Source organism: Cebus imitator, unplaced genomic scaffold (genome assembly GCF_001604975.1).
Source record: "Cebus imitator isolate Cc_AM_T3 unplaced genomic scaffold, Cebus_imitator-1.0 Scaffold189, whole genome shotgun sequence".
In the NCBI taxonomy this organism is placed as follows: Eukaryota; Metazoa; Chordata; class Mammalia; order Primates; family Cebidae; genus Cebus; species Cebus imitator.
The window spans coordinates 464,063-487,890 of NW_016107504.1; the positions used below are offsets into that span (position 1 = coordinate 464,063).

The 23,828-nt window shown below is 34.6% G+C and overlaps 1 protein-coding gene across 2 annotated transcripts in view; it reads left to right on the top strand.

The window, feature by feature from the left end:
* RNF128 (ring finger protein 128) overlaps nt 1-22,078 on the top strand; it is an 89,791-nt gene extending 67,713 nt beyond the window's left edge. Inside the window, exons 2-7 of one of the 2 annotated variants that reach the window (XM_017546433.1) lie at nt 48-295; nt 12,521-12,592; nt 15,370-15,452; nt 16,456-16,552; nt 17,327-17,495; nt 20,640-22,078. In XM_017546433.1, coding sequence (XP_017401922.1) covers nt 48-295; nt 12,521-12,592; nt 15,370-15,452; nt 16,456-16,552; nt 17,327-17,495; nt 20,640-20,773 — 803 coding nt within the window. In that variant the 3' untranslated portion in view covers nt 20,774-22,078. The remainder of the gene's footprint in view (nt 1-47; nt 296-12,520; nt 12,593-15,369; nt 15,453-16,455; nt 16,553-17,326; nt 17,496-20,639) is intronic. The other variant, XM_017546432.2, reaches the window with a different exon arrangement.
* The last annotated feature ends 1,750 nt before the right edge of the window (nt 22,079-23,828 follow it).

Genomic DNA, 23,828 nt, shown 5'->3' on the forward strand with positions numbered 1-23,828 from the left:
AAAAGAATGTTTCACCAAACTAAAACTGAATTTGTTTTCTTTTACAGGTGCAGGAGACATTGTTGCAATCATGATCGGCAATCTGAAAGGCACAAAAATTCTACAATCTATTCAAAGAGGCATACAAGTGACAATGGTCATAGAAGTAGGGAAAAAACATGGACCTTGGGTGAATCACTATTCAATTTTTTTTGTTTCTGTGTCCTTTTTTATTATTACGGCTGCAACTGTGGGCTATTTTATCTTTTACTCTGCTCGAAGACTACGGAATGCAAGAGCTCAAAGCAGGAAGCAGGTTTGTAATGGTATTTTCTTCCAATATTAAAAAAAATTTTACTGTTCTAATTGTTTTGGGGTCATGCATTTTAATACATTTTAATTGCTAGACGATGATCTCTGCATGTTTTATGAAACCTGGTAGTTTTTAAAAGTGCATCGGCTCTTCTCAAATGTTTTATTTTCTGTATTTGTCAAAGAACTTAATCCAGCCTGATTAAGTCTTCTAACACCTCATTAGAGATCACAACCAGGATTAATCATATATGGGTGTAAATATGTATGTTCTTTTAAATAAACATTTTTTCTAAATTACAAAAACATTTCATGCTTAATATAGAAAATTAGGACATTAGAAACTACATAGGAAAAAAAGCCACCTAAAACCTGATATAGCAATATAACTATAGTCATTGCCCAAAGGTAACCACTATTATTTTATGTGTATGTGTGTATTTGCATGTGGTGGTGGGGCTGAGAAGATAAACTAGGCAAAATGTTGTGGGAAGACAAGTTAGAAGATCTAATTGTCCATGATATGCTGTTAGGCTCCAAACAGAGTCAAATATTAATAGTTTCTACCATATTATAACAGTGTATAAAAAGGTACAAGGTATAGAAATAACAGAGCAAAAACACCAAAGCATTATTGGACAGTAAAGTGCCTGTGGTTGTATGGCATTGATCCTGCCACCATTAAATTGTCCCCTCAGGTACCTGACACCCTTACATCTCTCCTTACCCAGTTTAAATTCCATGGTCACTCACACGCATATATCTTCAGTTCCCTTGGCCCTTCTTTCTCTTTGTTATAGTTGTTGGCAAAACAAATCCAGCCCTGGTTAAATCTACTTCCCACCTACTCTGTGTCTGCACCTTGCACACTGAAGTATCAGAAAAGCATTTCCAGCTGTACTGACTGATCTCACTTTAAATTTGTGACCATAAATTCAGAGTGGGTCCTTAATGCTACCAAGGAATCACACTATGTTTTCTTGACCATTTACTCTCCTACTGTTGACTAACCGTTATGTGTTCCTTTCCCTTTCTCCAACACCTCCTCCAACTTTACTCTCAATTTGTATCTTATTTTACTGAGAAAATTGAAGCTATCAATAATACTTCCACATATTCTCATCTATCTGCATCTGAGTCTATCCTATTCCCCTGCCTTGTCTTCTGTTATTATGGATGAACTGTTCCTTTGCAAAGGCTAACTCTTTCACTCATGTACAGGATTCTTTTTCTCTTTTGTATACTCAAGGACATCACTCCAGAAATTGTCTGCTCTCACTCTCCTACTTTAACAATTCCTCCCTCTCCTCTGGATCTTTTCCATCAACACACAAACATAGTATTATTGCTCCCATTTTCAAAAGATTTTCTCTTGACCCCAGGCCAAAAACCTTGAAGTTGGTCTTTATTCCCTTTTTTTTCTCACCTCCCATGTAAACTCTATCAGCAAATCCTGTTATTTCTACCTTCATTATATATCCAGAATTTCATTATTTCTTATCATCTCCATTGCTTCCATGCGATCAAAGCCACCATGATTTCTTACCTCCTCCTCCTTTCAGGTATTCTCAGTATAACAGCAGTACGGTGTGACACTTCTTTAGAAAGATCAGTAGGGATTTAATGTTTTCAGATGAAAATACATTTTTTATATGTACTGAGAAGTTTCCCTAAAGGCAATTAATTTCTGGCCACTTCATGTACTCTTTCTCCAATAAGTGAAAAGAACTCAATCTATTTGCGGGGGGCGCAGAGGGAGCAGTGAGGATTTTTATATAGCAAGAAAGTGAATTGAATTTAGGAATAGATGAGAAATTAAAATGTTGTTATAAAAACTTCATAAAGATTAGATACCAGCATATGGTAATAAGTGATGGTTATCTCAGTGTTTAAAGTTAATTGACTTCTATCCTTCTGCTTAGAGAAGCAGCTAATCACATTGGTGGCAGGTTCAGCCTGATACTGGCTGCGGTCAAAAAGACGTTTAAAATTCCTGTGCCAGGCCACTCAGTAGTTTCACACTGTGTTAATATTTGACATTTTTATATTGTGCTGTTTTTATCTGCAAGGCTGGAAGGAAATTGGTGTCCAGTGTGACAAACTACTCAAAGGTTATAATTACAATGACAAGAGTGTTTGGTTAGCATATGTTCACGGTGGGGTATGTGTTTCTTTATTCTCAGTGCTATAATAAATTTATTAACATGGCATTAAACCCTATCAGAAAATAATAAGGTTTATAAAGAACCTTGTCTGGTGTTACAGAGCTTCATTGGACATTTAGCTCTGGTCTCCTCACTTATTTAATTTTCATAGTTTATAATACATTTTATGAAAATTAACCTCTATAGAAATTGTCAAGAATAGCATTAAAACTTCTCATCTACAGAATTGGAGAAGGCTTTTGAAGAGACTTTTAAAAACTACTTAATGGACTATATCTGTTTATCCTTTGGAGACTAAAAGATTAAATATATGGCTGATAATCCTTTTAGCTTATAAATATTCAAGGGTGCTAGAAGGTTATTTATATATTTAATTTTCATGACTTAGTATTAATTTTTAAAAGGTAGCACTTAACACATATGCTGATTATAACTATCACTAAACATTTAACTGTATTATTTCCATTTTACTGGTAGAAATGGTGATGAAGGTGAGTTATGGAAATTTGCCTTCATTAGAATGTTAGACAAATTTAATATATTCAAGAAGTTCTTCCTTCTGAAGGTTATGACACATGGTATATAATGTCAGGCAACTGGTAACTGTGTAACCATAAATTCTGATGGCTGAATGCTCAGATGAGTCTTAGATGGAATAGCCTGATCTGTGGTAGTGTGATGTGTAAGAATACATATCATCCCTATTTTGTAGATACAAAGTTTTTAAACAGAACAAAAATGTATTAATGGATTATAAATGAAAATAACATATTAGGCCTTATAAGCTAGATTTGTGTCCCTGCCAGGAAAACCCTAACTTGAGAAAAGAAAGATTATGGGAAACCTTATGGCATACACAGATTAAACTACATTTGGGAGTGATCCCTATACATTTGACTGTAGCATGGGTTACCAAACATTTTGGGGTACAGTACATGTATCCTAACTGTATTCAAGCAGTTAATAGTCAATAACAACAATGTATCTGTTGGATTAAACACTGACCAGTGAAACAAAAGAAACCTATAGGTGAAATAGGAGCTGGCCTGGATATAATGGGAAAAGCTGAATTTACTTTTAATGAAGAGTGACTTTCAGAAAAGGATTACGAACTAAAATAGACAGATTAGAAGGAAATCATCTTCCAAGAGGAGGGAAAAGAATGGGAATACACTTGGAAAGGTCATAAAGCTTTGATAAAATGATCACACAGACCTAACACGTAATGCTAGGGAATGCTAGGAATCAATATTAGGGAAGAAAATATACTCTAACACAACAGAGTCTATTAACTATTTTACTTAAAAGTGAGCCCTAAATAACCATGGGGATAATGGCTTTTCATTTTTAGCTGTGAAAGCTCAGGCAGAGAATCTTTGAAACACATGCAGATCCCCAAATTTATGGAATTTTTTTTGTAGCAACTTGCACTGCCGATTTCTGAGTGATCTTGACCAAAGGATGGACCAAAATAAGGCTAGTAGGAATAGAACTAATACTAAGGGCCGGGCGCGGTGGCTCAAGCCTGTAATCCCAGCACTTTGGGAGGCCGAGGCGGGTGGATCACGAGGTCAACAGATCGAGACCATCCTGGTCAACATGGTGAAACCCCATCTCTACTAAAAATACAAAAAATGAGCTGGGCATGGTGGCGCGTGCCTGTAACCCCAGCTACTCAGGAGGCTGAGGCAGGAGAATTGCCTGAACCCAGGAGGCGGAGGTTGCGGTGAGCCGAGATCGCGCCATTGCACTCCAGCCTGGGTAACAAGAGCGAAACTCTGTCTCAAAAAAAAAAAAAAAGAACTAATACTAAATGATACCCATGTACTCTCATGGTAGGGAAATGGCCTTGCTGTGCAAAGTTAACCATAACCTATAACTTTATAATAATGTAAATTGAGACAAATGATTGGTTTTGTCCCCAGATAACATGGAACGTAGAAATGACAGAATAATTGCCACTGGAGACAGCATTTGTTTCTCATCATATCTGGTATACAGGCGAAGGCTAATTCTTCTAGGAAGGTTTAATAAATATTTCTGTGATATTTCCGAATTTTGTTGTAACCAAACCAAACTGTACCATAACCATATTCTGATATGGTATAATACTGGTATTGTTAGTAAAATTCAACTATCTTATATAAACAAATCATATGATAATCAAATTTATTTGAGAAATTGAACTAAAACTTCTCACAGTGTGATACCAAGGGAGAGTGACTGGCAAGAAGAAGAATTAGAATGATTTAGTGGATTACTATATTGAATACTTCTGTGCAAATTTATCACAAAGTTCAAGTGGTCATAGATCAAAGGAATAAACTGATAATTAAATTGGTATAACAATGTAAAGATGTTTGTGATGGTATTATAAACTGGATGAATTGTTCCTTTGAGCCTGTTTCTACTCCTTGTTGGCTTCTGCAAGTATCAGATATACTTATGTTGTTCATATGGCAACTTATACGTAAATACTGTGCTAACTGAACAGTATATACAGTTGACCCTTAAACAACTTGGGTTTCAACCACATGAATCTGCTTATACATGGATATTCTTCCACTTGTGCCACCCCTGAGGCAGCGAGGCCAATATATCTTTTTCCTCCTTCCCAGCCTAGTGAATGTGGAGAAAGAACGATGCAGGCCTTCATGATGATCCATGTCCACTTAGTGAAGAGAAAATATATTTTCTCTCATGCCTGTCATAGCAGCACTTTGGGAGGCCAAGGCAAGTGGACTGCTTGAGCCCAGGAGTTTGAGACCAACCTGTGCAACATAGCAAAACACTGTCCCTGCAAATAATAGAAAAATTAGCTGGGCACGGTGACTGCGCACCTGTAGTCCCAGCTACTTGAGAGGCTGAAGTGGGAGAATCACTTGAGCATGGGAGGCAGAGGTTACAGGAGCCGAGATCATGCCACTGCATTCCAGCCTGGGAGACAGTGAGACCGTGTCTTTAAATATATATATATATATAACAAATATATATATATATATATATATATATTGTTTTCTTCCTTATGATTTTCTTAATAACGTTTTCTTTTCTCTACTTTATTGTACAAACACAGTGTATGATTTACATAACATACAACATACGTATTAATTATTGTTTAGGTTATCAGTAAGGCTTCCAGACAACAGTAGACTATTAGTAGTTAATTTTGGGGGGAGTCAAAAGCTATATACATGGAATCTTGGCTGCTTGAGGGTTAGTGCCCATAACTGCCATGTTGTTCAAGGCTCAACTGTATACTATATATAGTATACTGTATGTAAATACTATGCTAACTGTATAGTTACTATATAGAAACTGTACTGACTACCATACTAACTGAAATGATAACATGTAAATACCATACCAATAGTTACTGTACTGACAGTTTTATTATAAAAAGGCTTTGACCAACAGAATGGATTGTGAGGAAAAAGGTAACACAACAGATGTAGTTGCTTACTCCTTGCATGTCCCCAAGGGAACCATGATTGCCCCTGACCAGCTTTGGGAATGTGTCTCTCAAAGTGTTCTTTATGTTAGCAATTGATAATTTCGTTATATACACCTGGAACAATGGACCATGTTGTGGCAACCTGTCAGAGCTGCTTTTCACAACAATCAAGATTGAGGATATCCTAGTTTCATTGTTGGGGTCCTGAGTTTCAGGCAATATGGCCAGTTGCTAGAAGGATACACCTAGTAAGCAGTTCATTCATCTAAGTCTTCAACCCTAACACTTAAATTGGCTCGCTGGGCAGAGATATGCCATACATTTCTGTAGTTTGCTGCCAGAGAGAAAGACCACTCCTGTGTGCTCTCAGATGAGAAAGGACTAGGCTACATTAATATCTTAAAATCTGTCCTTCAACTTAAAGCATTACTAAAAAGTATCTAAACTATTTCTGGTTACATTAAGTTTTCTCTACTCCATAGTACACGAAATTAGCTGGAAGATTCATTAAGTACCTGCACACTGTGCCACTATCAACATATATACATTTGTGGTTGATATGCTCACATGTATGTATCCATTTCTGCCTATGTTTGAGAGTAGTTCAGGGTTTTTTACAGAAATCATGAGAATTTTGACTCTTGAATATGAAGAGCAGATTAAATCCTTGTCTAAATGGGACTTCGTTTTACAGTCTTTCTTCTGACTTTCTCACTAAAGAAAAGAAAGCTTGTATAATGGGTCTCAGGATTCTTATATACTCACTTACTCTAATTTTACATTTATATCACTAATTCTTTTTCCAGCTTTATTGAAGTATAATTGACAAATAAAATTTGTATATATTCAAGATGTACGACGGGTTGATTTGATATACATATTAATTGTAAAATGATCAACATAAATTAACACATCTATCCACACACATAGTGGGTGAGGATACTTAAGATCTACCCTCTTAGCAAATTTCAAGTAAACTATGCTATATATCAGATCCTCAGGATGTATTCATCTAAAATTTTGAACTCATAGAAGCAGAGAACAGAGAAGTGGTTGCTGGGGTGGGGGTATGTGTTGAGGAAATGGGGAGATATTGGTCAAATGACACAAGCTTGCAGTTATACCACAAATTCTAAAGAGTGTTAATCACATTTCTTCAAAAAAATGCTATAATCTGAGCTATAACCTATCTACTGGGTGAAACTCCCCCTTTCTTCATGGTTCTTCCTTGTAGTGTATTTCCCTACACTGCCCACAGTGATGTTCTTCATGGGTGTGGTCTGCGCTCTTATTTATCCCCTCATCTGTAGTTCCATAGATTTATAGGAAGCTTTTTTATAGCCTGCACCTCCTCTTACCTGTAGGAATACTTTCGGTCAAATATTACAGATAAGCTTGTGTTGAATAAAATGGATTTCTTTCAATTTTCATATACCTAAACAGCCACATGGCTCAGACTTCTATTTTGTTCCTAGGAATATATCTGAGAAAAAGAATCCTCTTACTGTAATTCTTGATTTTAAATATCTGTGTTAAAACTCTTAGCCAATTTTTTATGAAAATCTTTATTTTTAAAATATGGTGACTTAAGTACAGAAAAATCTAGTTTGCTTGTATCTGTCTCCTGTCTTGCTTTTACACACCCTGTCCTCCATCAAGTAATTAGGTTTGACTACATACTTAATACTATTCATGTGGATTTCAGTTAAGCTAAAAGCTGAATGCCCTGGAAGCAAAAATGAGGCTGACAAATCACCAGACTGAAACTTGTATTTTAACTATTTGAATATAAATACACCAATAAACTGGGTAGAATATCTCTGCATTCACTATAATTTCAAAATTGAACATTGTAATAAAGAATGATAATTGGTTTGACACTTCGTCTTCAACCCCAATAAATTCCCATTCAGAACCAAAAAAAGACCCTTATAATTGAGATTCTTCAGTAAGTAGAGTGAATGCAGCTTTTGATTAGTCAGAATAGCCGCATTAAGCTTCTGTTAAGAAAACTGGCCAACAACCAGCTTTGAATCAGTCTTCCATTCTACTGCCAAATATTCTTAGACCAGGTATCTCTTAGGATTAAAGAGAAGGAGGGGAAAGGTGAAAGGCAGTTGACATAATGTACTTGTTTTTTTAAATTCCCCAAATCACAGTAAGTAGCCAATTTGAGAAGAATTTTAAGATTGGATAATTGCTTGCTTTGAACGGGTTTTTTAATTTTTTTCAATTGTCTTCTTCACAAGGAATGTGAAGGCTTTTTAAAGGCTTCTTTGCATTACACAATGGAGGCAGTGTACAATAGTGGCGAGATCATGGGCTTTAAAGTCAGATAGAACCTGAGCTTGAATTGAATCACAGCTCTGAAGCTAACCAGCTGTCTGGACTTTAGTCAAGCTTCTGAACCTTACTTTTCTTGTCTATAAAACTTGGATATCAAAATAGCTATTTCACAATGGTGTTAATTATTAAACAAGATGGCACATGTAAAAAGCTTACAACCTGACACATGGTAAAGGCTCAATTAATGTTTAAACCTTTCTTTTCCCAAACTTAATAGAGTAGAGGATTTTAATAATTAAAATGAGAAGTGTCTTGCATGAGAAAATCAAGAACGTCTGTTTATATTTTCTAAATTCAGAAAATAGTTTTTGAGCAAACTCTAGCAAATAGGGAATTTTTTTCTAAGTGACTAAGGCCCAGTCCTCCAGCTACTCACAATCTAATAGGAGAGAAAGGAACATTGATAATAGAATTACTGAACAAGATAAGAGGTGGAAGCAATGTGTTATTAGGATTTATAAACTAAGGAAATTCTGATCAGGTGGCAAGGCATTGGAAAAGGGGAAAGTATCCAATGTAATTTGTATAATCAGATACATTCTTGAAATTCTGTTTAAGGAGTAAGATATAAATTACAGTCCACATGGGGCATATTGTCTAAATGTCGAGGTATATTTGGGCAAAAGTTGGCATAATGTTGTTCAAACATATGTATTGAATATAATCTACTCGGTCCTAATACTGTTCTCATATTTCAGTTTTTTTAGAGGGACGCATGCATCTCAGAACTCTTGCTATCAGTGTCATGGTGAAATATCTTGAGTGCTATCTTGAATATCTTAAGGCAGTTTTGTGAGTGACTTGCTTTTAAGCTCTAAAAATAAAGTTGGTGTTTTTTACTAAAATCACTTGTCTTGCATCCATATTTAAAGAAAGTAGCTTTTCTTTATATAAGACCGGTAGGAGCTATTGAAATATTCAGATTTTCTTTAAAACACATTTTTATTCTGAGGCTGCTTTGTTAAACATTAGTTTATGCTATGCTGCAAATCTTTTAGAGATCCTTTATAATCAAGTCTCTTGTCTAGTGTCTTCTGGCATTTTGGATTTGGCCGTATTTTTTTTTTTCTATGTTCTCCCCCCACCGTCATTTTCTGGCACTGATCTTAGTGCAAGTTCTACTCTTCTCCTGGGCATAGACTCAGACATTACATGCAAAGTTTCCCTTTGACCCCACACTTCAAATTAATTAGCATTATAGTCGTGGCTATAATTGAGAAAGTTATATATTTGACATTAATTCCTAATGAATTGATAAGCATTAACACCGGAGCTTCAGACATTTATATTGTATTGAATGGAATATTTTGCAATGAGAAATCAGACTATATAGACTGAATCAAGTAAATACCCTAGAGAGTTATCACTTCCTTATGAGAGCTTTCCCCTAACTGTGTTATGCAGCTTGTTGCCTAAACCTAAATTAGAATTGCTTTCAGGACAAAGGGCAAAATGATTGTGAAAGACATCATCAACTACATTACATTTTTTCCCTTTTCTTCTTGCTGGCTCTATTTTTTTCTCATTTGTGTTTTTCTCCTCTCAATGTCTAACTGACTCATGATCTATGCGAAAAGAAAGTAGTGAAGTGTAGGTGTCTGGTCCAGGGCCAGGACCATGAAGGCATACAGGTGGAAGGATTGCCACAGTTTGACAGACCCTAGAATCCAGGAGCTAGAAAAACATCAAAAGACAGCAGAGTTATGCATGGTTATATTGTAATGGACTCTTGGAACATGAAGAGCAGAGTTCCAGTACCAGCTCTATTAGTTAGACGCTGCATTCCCTTTTGGATAAGTTAATGTTTTCAACCCTTCACTTGCACATCTCTAAAATGAGGATAATACCTTCTTCTGGGGGTTGTTGTGAGGATTAAATGAGGTAATGGATAACAAAAAATTATTTTAAATTGTATAACAACTGTATATTGTAAGGAAGTGACAGTACTAGCTTGTTGTTCCAAGCTTCGGTCAAAACAGATAGCTACCTTGATGTAACTCTGAGTTTCAGTGGAGCTGACACTAGCTCTGATATTTCCAACAAGACATTCGTCCTCTTTGAGCATCAGTTTTCTTCTCTGTCTCATTAGATGTCGGGCTTGGTAATGTAAAGATCCTAAGTGTACCTTGGCTCACTGTCACTCTATTATTATCTTGCAGGTAACAAAATAGAAGGGAAGATATTTGTGCTGAAATTAAGTCTCATCATAGAATTCTTTTAATTCACAATTATGTTCCAAAATGGGAGTGAAAGTGCCTTGATTAGCACCTCTTTTCCTTCTTAGGATCTAGGCCTTCCTATTCACTGTTTCTATTAAGCTTATTTGCTTGTCAGGTTATATTCTGAGAGGTTTCTGCTTTTCCTGTGACAGCAAAGAAATACTTTGGCTAGTATTCTCCTTGGCATTAAGATAAAAACCTTTCACAAAATGATATCTTATATAGGAGACAGGTTTGGGCATTAAGGAGATTCTTTGCATACTGATACTTACAGATTATTACATTCCAAAATATATTTGCTACAAGTATTTGTAGCATTTGTAGCAAATATATTTTGGCAAGTAAGTGTTATGCTTATTGATGAATGGTAGTTTACATTTTTATGTAATAAACATTTTATTGAGTGTCTGCTATAAGCCAGACATTATACTAAATACTTACATTATCTCTAATTTTCATGTAACTTAAATGTCAGCTGGGGCTGGGGGTACATATGGGAAGGAAGTTGCTTATGTTCTCACAATGATCTCTGGTTCTGAGGGTCTACTTTTTGCCAAATTTCTAAGTTTGTTCATTTTACAGTTCAAAATAGGAAGATCACTTATCTTGCCATGCCACACATGCTACCATTATATTCCACACATGTAGTAGTTGGGTGTGCGCTGCTGTAAAGGAATACATGAGGCTGGGTAGTTTATAAAAAAAAAGAGGTTGATTTTCCTCATGATTCTGCAGGCTATACAAGAAGCTTGGTGCCAACCTCTGCTTCTGGTGAAAACCTTAGGAAGCTACCTATCGTGGCTGAAAGCAAGGGGGAGCACGTGTGTCACATGGTAAGAGAGGAAGCGAGAGAGAGAGAGAGAGAGAGAGAGAGAGAGAGAGAGAGAGAGAGAGCGCAGGCTCCAGGCTCTTTTAAACAACCAGCGTGAACTAACTGAGAACCCACTCATTACCACAAGGATGGCACTGAGCTCTTCATGAGAGATCTTCCTCTGTAAACCAAATACCTTCCACCACGCCCCACCTCCAACATTGGGGATCAAACTTCAATGAAATTTGAAGGGAACAAATATTCACCATATCAACACAGCATCTACCAAGTATGATACTTAGCCTCTACTTCAATTTATATGCGTATTATTTTCACTTGAGGCATTCATGTATGTAGTAGACGTTAGTGAAGGGGAATGAAGTATTTGCAGCATCACCAATAGCTTCAAATTAACACCAAATACCTCACCAAATATTACCTGGGATGTCTTTCATGGATTCCTCTCTTTATAGTCTTTTCCTCTCCTGGTAGATTCTTCCCACACCCTGACTTCACTTCTGACTCAATTATCCATAACATTTTAGTTCTTATTCCATAAATGAGCCTGTGGCTTGCTTTTGCAGACACATCTCAGTGAAACAATGCTCAGTGAAACAATATGCTCAGTGAAATAATAAAAGGCAACCACTCTCAGAATTCATCTTCTTCATAAAGCAGTTGTGGTTATAAACAGCAATATTTTTCTTAATATCAAACAGTGTAAAGGTTGGTACCACACTCATTTTGTAGATAAGTAAACAAACTCAAAGCTTTAAATGACTTGTGCGGGGTTATTCATTGGGTAATAACAAAGTCAGATATTGAACCATTTGAATCCAAATCCTATAAACTTCCACCAAACAAGACAATTCAAAAAGGAAATTGGAAAAGAGGCATGTTAATGTTCTCTGAGCTTGCAAATAGGAAGATTGCTTTGAAAATCCATAGCACTTGAATCCATTGGGGATGGGAGAAATGTACATTTCCTATTATGGTCCCAAAGTATTGTTTAAGAAAACAGGGAAACATAGTAAGTGAAAGGTCTCAATAACTTGGAAAATCCTGCCTGATATCAGGTAAATGGGACATTTATTATGGCTAATTAACTTTTGTCTTTAAAAATTCATTTGTACATTGGCTTTTACCTGATAAATATTTATTGACCCTCTCTATCTTTTTCATCATACTTCTTTAAAAAATTAGCTTTTTCTAATGCCTGCTATTTTTTTTACAGAGGCAATTAAAGGCAGATGCTAAAAAAGCTATTGGAAGGCTTCAACTACGCACACTGAAACAAGGAGACAAGGTGCATTCATGACTTTTAAATACTATTTGTTTTAAAGCAGTGGTACCAAACCATGGTTCAAGCTAAGTGTTCTTCCAAAGTACTATTTTATTGGCATTTATGAACCTTATTGACTTTTTATATGTATTTGATTCTACAAGTAGGCTGAATAATGTCCCCCCAAAGATATTTAAGATATCTATTCCCTTGAATCTGTGAGTATTACCTTATATGGCAAAAGGACTTTGCAGATATGACTAAGTTAAGGGACCTGAGATGGGAAGATTATCCTGGGTTATCCAGGTGGATTTTAAATACAATCACGGTGTCCTTATAAGAGGGAGGGACAGGGATATTTGACCACAGCACAGTAAAGGATGTGACAATGGAAGCAAGATGTTAGGGTGATACAAGGAAGAGGCTATGAGCTAAGGAATTCAGACAGCCTCTAGAAGCTGGGAAAGGTAAGAAGAGGGATTCTCCCCTGAAGCCTCCAGAAGGAGCACAGTATTGACAATGCCTTGATTATAGACTTCTGATTTTCAGAACAGTAAGAGAATAAACTTGTGTTGTTTAAGCCACTGAGTTATGATAATTTGTTACAGCAACTACAGGAACCTCATACAATACTTTAGTGTTACTTTGCTTGAACATTCATTTTCAGATTTAGGACAGTTGAGAACTACCATTGATGGGTAAAACATGTATTTCAAAAAATAGCTGTAGAACTCATGGAAATAATAAACCATTGTAAATCTTACCAAAGCCATGAAACTGCAAAAGGCTAGTGAAAGAGAGAGATCAAAGAAGATCTAAAAACATATACCATGTTCATGGGTCAGAAGACTCACTGTTGTTAAGCTATCAGTTACCCACCAAACTAATTTATGGATTTGATGCAGTTCCAGTAAAAATCCTAGTGGAAATCTTTTATAAAAATTGATAAGCTGATTCTAAGCTTAGATGAAAATGCAAAAGAACTAGAATAAACAAAACAATTTTGATAAAGAACAACTTCGGATGAGTCACACTGCCTGATTTGCAGAATTATTTTAAAGTCACAGCAGTCAAGATAGTGTCCTATTGGAAAAAGAATAGACTTATAGATCAGTGGAACAGAAGACAGAGTCCAGAAATAAACCCACACATACATAGTCGATTGATTTTCCATAAAAGTGCAAAAGCAATTCAATAAAGAAAGGATAGCTTTTTCAGCAGGTTAGCCAGTTGTTGGCTATCCATATGCAGTGGTTGGAAATTCTTAAGCAAAAAAAAAAAAAAAATACCCTATGTAAATATTAACTCAATAGATCATAGACCTTAACATAAAACCTAGAACTATGAAATTTTTAGAAGAAAACTTTAAAGAAAAATGTTTTCATGACTTGGGTGACAAACATTTCTTAGATATAACTCTAAAAACAAGTCCATAAAAGAAAAAAATGATACATTTGGCTTTGTCAAAATTAAGAATTTCTGCTCTTTGAAAGACACTTTTAAAAGAAGGAAAATATAACGGACAAACTGAGAGAAAATATTTGCAAATCATATGTCTGTTAAAGGGCTGTACCAAGAATATATAAAGAACTCTCAAAACTCAACAGTAAGAACACAACCGAATAGAAAATTGGCAAGCAAAACAGACAATTCACCAAAAAAATATGAACGGCAAGTAAGCACATAAAAGATGTTAAACATAATTAATCATTAAAGAAATACAAATTAAAGCCACAATAAAATACCGTTACATATTCATTAGAATTGCTAAAATGCATACAACTGAAAATACCAAGAGCTGACCAAGATTTGGAGCAACTGGTACTCTCATTCATTTGCTGGTGAGAATGCAAAATATATAGCCGATTTGAAAATGTTTGGCAGTTCCTTATGAAGTTAAAAATACACTTAGCATAGCACCAAGCAATCTCAATACTAGATATTTACCCTATGGGGGCGGGGGGAATCTATGTTCACATAAAAACCTGTACACAACTGTTATAGCAGCTTTATTCATAGTTGTCAAAAACTGGAAAAAAGCCAAATGTTGTTCAACTGGTAAATGGATAAACTGTGGTACATACATATTATGGAATACTCTTTACTGATAGAAGGGTGAGGGGAACCCCACTGATACATACAACATTATGGATGAATCTCAAATGCATTATGCTAAGTTTAAGAAGCCAAACTCAAAAGCCAGAAAATGCATGATTCCATTTATATGACATTCTGGAAAAGCCTAAACTATAAAAATCGATCAGTGATTTCCAGGAGCTGGGGATGAGAGGAAAGATTAACTATAAAGAGTTTGGAGGAGTTTGTTGGGAGTAATAGCACTATTCTATATCTTAATTTTGTTGAGGAATAAGTGATATATTTTTTAAAATGAAAAATATATTTGAAAAATATATTTTTCAAAATGTGCAGAACTGTACACTAAAAGGGTGAATTTTACTGTATGTGAATTGCGCTTTGTTTTTTTTAATGAACAAAGTTATAGAACTTGTACAAATGATATTTTATGTATTCTAAAATCAGGAAAAATAGTTTAAATCAGTGCTACATGTTTTTCTTTGTTCTGTTCCCCTTTTACTTCACTTTATTCTTTCATCTTTTTAAAGTCTTGATAATTTTAAATCACCTTCGAAAACTTTACAGTTAAATAATCATTCAGTGATATGATGTTCTTCCTTTTATAGGAATTTAGGCTGGTTAAGTACATGTATGTTCTGATCTTGTTCTGTAGTTTAATGTATCTTTTCTTATCTGTCAAAGTAACAATAACTATTTGCTTGTAGGAAATTGGCCCTGATGGAGATAGCTGTGCTGTGTGCATTGAATTGTATAAACCAAATGATTTGGTACGCATCTTAACCTGCAAGTAAGTTTGATTTTCTTTTATATCTTCAATAAAAATAACTGACCCACAAAAAATGTTTGTGATGGAAGAAAACTATTGTGAATATTTCCAAATAGTAAAGAAAATGTTTATTTTTAATTTATTTTCATTTAAATATAGAAGAATGGTTTATTTTTATTATTATTTATTTCTAAATACCAATGAAGTTGGTATAAGTCTAATTGTAATCTGGCTCAATTTGTTCTAAACTAATTCCATAGAAAACTGAGAATGTAGCCAGCACAATTTATATATATATATATATATATATATACACACATATGTATATGTATATATAATATATAATATATAATATACAATGTACATGTGTACACATAAACATACATAATATACATATATGTATAATATATAATATATACACATATAGATATAAGGATAGTACTGGATTATTTAATTTTAAATTTATTCTAATCCATTGAGAATAAAATAAAATAAAATAAACTTATGAGCATCTATTTGGAAGTGTTCATTCCTTAGTTTTTTAATTATCCCTCTCTTGAAGTTTGTTCTCAGCCCTCCTTCTATTAGCTACTTAATACAATAGTGGTGCTCTTGGAACATATCACATTGCCTAAAGCATCAGTACTGTGTCATTGTACTCAATACTATATTGGACTATATTATTGAGAATGTCTGTACCATTTAACAGTTAGGGAATTATAACTGTTTAAAATTTGTAATAATCAACAAAGTCTTAGGTCAGGTAGCATTCTAGCCATTTTCAAATGAGTACTAAAAATATTTTTTGGGAGCTAGAGTAATGAGGTTTTTATATTTAAAAGTACTGTATTATGGAATTTCCAAATTTTGTTTCTGTGGCTTCTTCATTGTATGAATAGTGTGTTTAAAAGAAAAGGCATCCATTCAAAGACTAAATAAAATTACATTAAGTAATCTGTTAATATATATTAGGCAAAGTGTTGCTACTTCGCAACTGATAACTATGTATTTTTTCCTTCATTAGCCATATTTTCCATAAGACATGTGTTGACCCATGGCTGTTAGAACACAGGACTTGCCCCATGTGCAAATGTGACATACTCAAAGCTTTGGGAATTGAGGTAAACATTAATATGTTATTTATATGAAGGATATATGCCTGGGCTTTGGGGAAAATGACATCCTTATTTTTTAGTTATGTAACATGCCATACTTACAGTTTATGCTTAATCTGGGCATATTTATATCATATAGACAATGAGATACCATCTTGGGCCACCTCCATTTTCCTTCTTCCTCCCTCTTTTCAAATAGACTCATTTGGTCAGAATTTGAAATAATAACCATATAAACTACCAACTTGGCATCACTCTTTCTATTTTTGTAATCTTTTACTGTTGCATAGTGACCAAACTTGTAGTTAAATAAGCATGCATAATTTGAGGAGGCATAATAAATGTTAAATTATAAGTTTATAGTTGGTAAATTTTTTAAAAGGCCTATTTTCAAGATACAACATAGAGGCAAGCTCAGTTCTTGACTTGGGAAGATACATAGATGACAGTGATTCTCATTTTCCATAGGGGACAGCATGATGTTATTTTAGGGCCTAACTTGTACCTGGCATTATTTTCAAAGTGCTGGGATCACCCAAATGAACATATCAGATGAAAGTGCACTCTGCCTGTAGCATCTTTCACCTCATTGGTGGACATAGTTACTCTGTTTCGACTGGGGCTAACAAGAGACTTTTGTGATCATCAAAAGAGATCACAGGTTTTAAAGGTTAAGAAATGTTGCTCCAATGAATCACCTATAAATAAACTTTGAAGTGATATGTCGAAGAAAAGCATGTACAGTGAGAGGCTTTTAATTTATTCAAATGCTCTTTAAAGGTGGATGTTGAAGATGGTTCAGTGTCTTTACAAGTCCCTGTATCCAATGAAACATCCAATAGTGCCTCCTCCCATGAAGAGGATAATCGCAGTGAGACCGCATCATCTGGATATGCTTCAGTACAGGGAGCAGATGAACCGCCTCTGGAGGAACATGTGCAGTCAACAAGTAGGCATCATACTAAGGGTTAATGAGTGCCCTACAAACAATCTATTGTGGATCATATGCCTGTATAGTACTCTTGCTTTTTAGCATTTGTTCCATTCAGCCATTATCACGGTCCAGGTTTTTTCCACTTAAAATAATGCCATGAAGGATGCACCCCTGCCTTAACATACATATATTCAAATGTATTTGAAATCGATGAAATGCATCAGAGCGGGGCTTATTTACAAAAGAAAGATTTATTGGAAAGCTTTTCTCCGATGCATTTTAAATCTCAGCTTATTAACTACTTACAGAGAGTAAGGAGAAAATTTAAACTTTAGAAGCCATTGTTTGTTGCAGATAAAGCAGAAATTAAGATAAAGGAGTTCTGAAATGATAAAATAGAATTCAATTTTCAAGTGCTTGATTTATACCCAGCTTCTCCAGAACCCATTTGCAAATAGGAATCTGTTTAAGGATGGTGTGTGCTGCCACCTGTTGACTATTTATCATGAAATGAACAAATTGTTAGAAACTAATATTTAATATATCATTTTCAAAATTCATATGAATTAGTATTGCAACTTAGTAATTTTATGCCAAATGAGAAATTTGAGGGAGTTCTGTTTTTTCCCTAAAAAGATACAACTCCCATAAAAATTATTTTCCCCTTAACCTCAATCTTTTTCATGTTTTTTGTTGGTTTGAAAGTCTTCTCTCAATCCTCATTTTGAGGTAATTTAATTCTAGCATAAAAGTAAACCAAAAACAGATTGTCGAGATGACTTATGAAACTTTCAGCTTCCTGTGATATAAACCTTTGTCCTCTGTAGGCTTATCAGTGCCATAGATACCACGTCTGAAGATATCACAATAAATATAAACATGCAAAGGCAAACTTTGTATTTCTTGTATCTAATCTTTAGACAATCCCTTGAATATAAACTAGATGTAAGTATCTTAACAATCTGTGAATTATTCTACCTATAATAAAGAATCATTTTCTGTTTGCCCCAGATGATCTTGTACTCTCATAATTGTGTGGTAATAGAATTCAGTAAAGATAAAAGAGAGTGTACAAGATAACTTATTGCTAGTCTTTTAAAAAACAAAATACCAATGTACTCTTTTTGTGTTCTATTCTTCTGTGGGTAGGGGTGGGGTGGGGGAAAGAGGTAAGCACAACAGATTTTGCAGAGATTTAAAAAGCAAATGAAATAATGATCCATGTTTTTCCTCCTGTATTCTTAATTTGAATGATATTAATACTCACCCAACTGCCCCAAACCAGAAACTAGGGACATCCCAAATTCTTCCCACTTCCCCTTCCTATTGATTCAACATCCATGTTCTCAACTCTGTCCCCTAATTTCCAACCTTAATTCCACAGTCATAGTTTGAGCCACTATCTTCTCTCTGCTTATTCCTTCCATTCTGGTTCACCCAAGAAATTGGGGGATCCCAGGATAATTCCTGTTTCTTCTTTAAGACTCACACCTCTTTGAGAAGCCTCTCTTGACTAGATGTGATGAACTCTACTATTGGTTTCCATAGAACTTTGATCATTGCACTTGTAACACTGAATTTTATTAAAACTTTTAAGGTTCCTTTGAGTAATGACAGTGCCTTGTATTCACTGTTGTCTGTCCAGGACCTAGCACATAGTTGATACTCAAATTTGTGTTGAATGAGTGACCACTTAAACCAGATTTAATTTTGTCTCTGATTGCATATTACTAGTTTAAACTTCTTGTGTATTAGCCATTGATTTTTATGGTGATAGTTGATTTGCATAACTTTCCAAATACATATAGTTCATGTCTGTATGTCACATCATTGGGCTAAGTTCTATTAGAGCACTGGTTTTCAAACTTAAGTACTCATTGAGTCACCTGGAGGGCTGATTAAAACAGAGAGGTCACCACCAGAGTTTCTGACTCAGTGGGTCTTGGGTGGGTCTTGGTTGGTGCCTAGGAATTTTCATTTCTAACTTCAAAGCTTTTAAAAGCCATAAGTCTTCATTTTCATACTCTTATTTTCTTTTTTGTTGGTTGTTTTACAACCTTTTACAAGACTTTTAACTATGGTTTGTAGGCTGGAGTTTGCTGGCCCCTAGGCTAAAATCTATTTTAACCTTGTACTCTCCCTGTCCTAGCCCTAGAATCAGCCATTGCTTCAGGAGGCCTTTTACTGGAAAATGGTATTTCAAAACCAGGATCTGAGCACTAGGCGTGTTTATTGTTACGAGGGTGTCATTGCTATTGGCCTTTTAATGAACAAGACTAGAAAGTATATGTGTTTACTCTCACAAATATACACACATATATACATTATTTCTCCATCATCTTATCTATCTGAAAAACAATAACCTTATACTAATACATCTGATTCAGCTCTAACACCACAGAGTTCATTCTAGCCTCCCCCTTTATTTATTTGTAACTCCTTTCTCTGACAGTGAAAGGCTCTTCTTATCCACAGTATATTTACTTATTTGTTCAATTATAGAATATACATAAAATAGTTTCAGCGTTGCTAACACATACCCCTGTGTAAAACAATTTCACTAACTAGTGTACAGTTTTTTCTGTTTTTAGCCTTATAGGTTACAGTCAAAATACTGTATTCCAAAGTTATTTAAGTTTAGTTGTTTTCTTCCCCATTCTCTTCATGTGGTTATGTATTTCATTTATAATACAATTAAGTTTATTTATTACTGTTTTTATTCAATTTTGGGCATCCCTCCAACTTCCTGGTTGATTTTTTAAAAATCTATCTATATTTATGTTTATGAAGAAGCATTGGTAATTTTTTAAGTGCCCAGGTGATTGAAATGTATAGCCAGATTTAACAGCTTGCTATATTTAAGGTAAGGAAGAAGTAGAAGACATAATTTTTGCTCTTAGGGAGGCTATAATCTAGGTAGAAATAAGCACACATATGGGAATCAAAAAAGGATCAGTTATAAATCAATGTAATAATGCCATATGTACTTTACATAAGATTTAGCATAAATTATATAATTATTAAAGTTACAGGGAATGAGTATGATAATCAGAGTATGATGAAATGAAATAAGGAAGTCTTCTTGGAAATGAATGTTGAATTTTGTCTTAAAAGAAGAGAGGGATAAAATCATCCTAAAATTGCTATTTCTTTTTAAAGATGAAAATCTACAGCTGGTTAACCATGAAGCAAATTCTGTGGCAGTGGATGTTGTCCCTCATGTTGACAACCCAACCTTTGAAGAAGATGAAACTCCTGATCAAGAGACTGCTGTTCGAGAAATTAAATCTTAAAATCTGTGTCAATAGAAAACTTGAACCATTAGTAATAACAGAACTGCCAATCAGGGCCTAGTTTACTATTAATGAACTGGATAAATTTAATAAAATAAGAGTGATACTGAAAGTGCTCAGATGACTAATATTATGCTATAGTTAAATGGCTTAAAATATTTAACCTATTAACTTTTTTCCACAAACTCATTATAATGTTTTTCATAGGCAAGTTTCCTCTCAATAGTGATAGCAACATTTTTAGACATTCAAAACTGTCTTCAAGAAGTCACATTTTTCATTTATAACAATTTTCTTATAAAAACATATTGCTTTTAAAATGTGGAGTAGCTGTGATCACTTTATTTTATGATAGTATCTTAATGAAAAATACTACTACTTTAGCTTGGGCTATATGTGTCAGGGTTTTTCTCCAGGTGCTTATATTGATCTGGAATTGTAATGTAAAAAAGCAATGCAAACTTAGGCTAGTGCTTCATGAAATGCCTATTTAAGCTACTTTAAGTTAATAGAACAAGTTTAAAGCAAAATATTCATTTTAACTTTTTGTTGTTTTCAAAATTAAGCTAAATGTGCTTCATGTGAGTGTCAACCATAGTTTCTCAGAGATTATGGACTGAATTGATTGGTATATTAACGACACCAATTCGACACAAGATTAGACAGAAAGGTTCCTTACAAAAACACTGCGTAGCTATTTCTCAAACTTGTGGGATTTTTCAAAAGCACAGTATATGAATCATACTGTTTGACAATGGTAATGACAGAGTAAGTAACACTAATATTGGTCATTGATCTTTGTGCATGAATTAGTCTACGGAAAAGTGTTCTGTAAAATTAGTTGTTGAAAATGATTTCCAAGCAATGTTACTTTGAAAATTGAGTTTATGTTTGACCTAAATGGGCTAAAATTACATTAGATAAACTAAAATTCTGTCCCTGTAGCTATAAATTTTGTGAATGCATTTTATTGGTGTTTGAAAAAGAAGGTGGGGGGGAATTCCAGGTGCCTTAATATAAAGTTCGAAGCTTCATCCACCAAAGTTAAATATAGCTATTTAAGAATGCACTTTATTTGTACTCTTTGTGGCTTATCTTTTGTTTTAGAGTTTTGTTCAAATTCCAGCAGAATTTAGGCAACAATAAAACAGACATGTATTTTTGTTTGCTGAATGGATGAAACCATTTCATTCTTGTACACTGATTTGAAATGCTGTAAATATGTCCCGATTTGTATTGATTCTCTTTCAATATAAAATGTAAATAAAATATTCCAATAAAAGCTTGTGTCTGGTGTTAGTTTAACTGTCTATATTAGCATGTTTCTTGTGCCACTATAAAGGAATACCTGAGACTGGGTAATTTATAAAGAAAACAGGATTAACCAGCTCACGGTTTTGTAGGCTGTATAGGAAACATGGGGCCAACACCTGCTCCACTTCTGGTAAGGGCCTCAGTAAGTTTACAATCATGACAGAAGGCTAAGTGGAAGCAAACACATCACATGGCAAAAGCAGGAGGAAGAGAGAGAGAAGCAAGAGGTCTCAGACTCTTAAACAAGCATATCTTGCATGAACTGACTGAGAACTCACTTATCACCAAGGGGACGATGCTAAATCATTCATGAAGGATCAATCTCCATTATCCAATCATCCCCACCTGGCCTTACCTCCAAGATTAAGAATCACATTTCAACATGAGATTTGGAAGGGACAAATGTCCAAACCCTATCACTGTCATATACTAACTTTTCATATATAATATGCTTGGATTTGGGAGGGAACAAAATGGTTGGATGTAAATGGTCATTTATACATTTGATCAATAAACACTAAAACTTTAGTATGATATTTTTACATATTACATAGAGAGGAATGGATGCCATTGTAGTATCATTCAACCTACCATGAATTATCATTAAATGTCAGCAAGGTAAACAAGAGGTTGACCAGTAATAATATAACATTAAAATAGACCTTGATGCCAGTCCATCTTCATGCTTTAAAGTTTTTCTTCAGCCTTCTCTTTGGTAGTATGACTGTTAGGATGCTATTAATGTATTAAGTGCATCTTTCTTTCGTCAAGCATGTTAAGGATACAAACATGCTTGGAACACCTCAGCACTAGGATTATCAAAACGGGTACATGTTTCTTATGTGGTGACATGCCGGGGACGGGGGTGGATGTGTAATGCCTATATTATTTCCCTATACTCTTAGAGAGTTAAACTCTTTTCAAGTTTTGTGGGACTTCTTTTGGAACATTTTTAATGTTTTGTTTTTTTTTTTTTTAATTTTTAACAGGTGTACTGAAGTATAATTTACATAATTTACCCATTTAAAATATATAATTGGAATATGGTTAGCAAATGTGTAGAGCTGTACAACTATTACCACAATCCAGTTTTAAAACATTCCATCACTCCAAAACATTCTCCCATGCCCATTTGCAGTCAGTTCCCCCTCCCATTCCCAGCCTCACACCACCACCAATCTGCTTTCTGTCTCTATAGATTTGTTTATTTTGGATATTTCATATAAATGGAATCATACATCATGTGGCCTTTTGTGACTGGCTTCTTCCCCTTAGCAAGTTTTCAAGGTTCCTCCATGTTGTAGCATATATCAATACTTTGTTCCTTTTCCTTGCTGAGCAATATTCTATTGTATGAGTGGCTATCCATTCAACAGGTAATGAATCCTTGGACTATTCTTACTTTTTGGCCATTATGGATAATGCTGCTATGCACATTCACATGTAAGTCTTTGTGTAGATGTATGTTTTAGATTATCTTGGTTATAAACCAAGGAGAGAAATTCTGTGCCACTTGTGAATTTTCTTCCTGCTATTATCTTTTGACATTCTCTAGCTTGAGCATCAGACTTTATGCTACACTCTCACATAGTAGTAAAAATATAAGCTGTTGTTTTTTAACAGTGGGAGTAATGTTTGTATGTCTATGGAGTCTCCAACTTAAGAAAGGCTTTCACAGTTTATTTGTAAGTTTAATGGAACCCAGGTTGTGTTATCTTATAAATAAGAATATATATGGTTC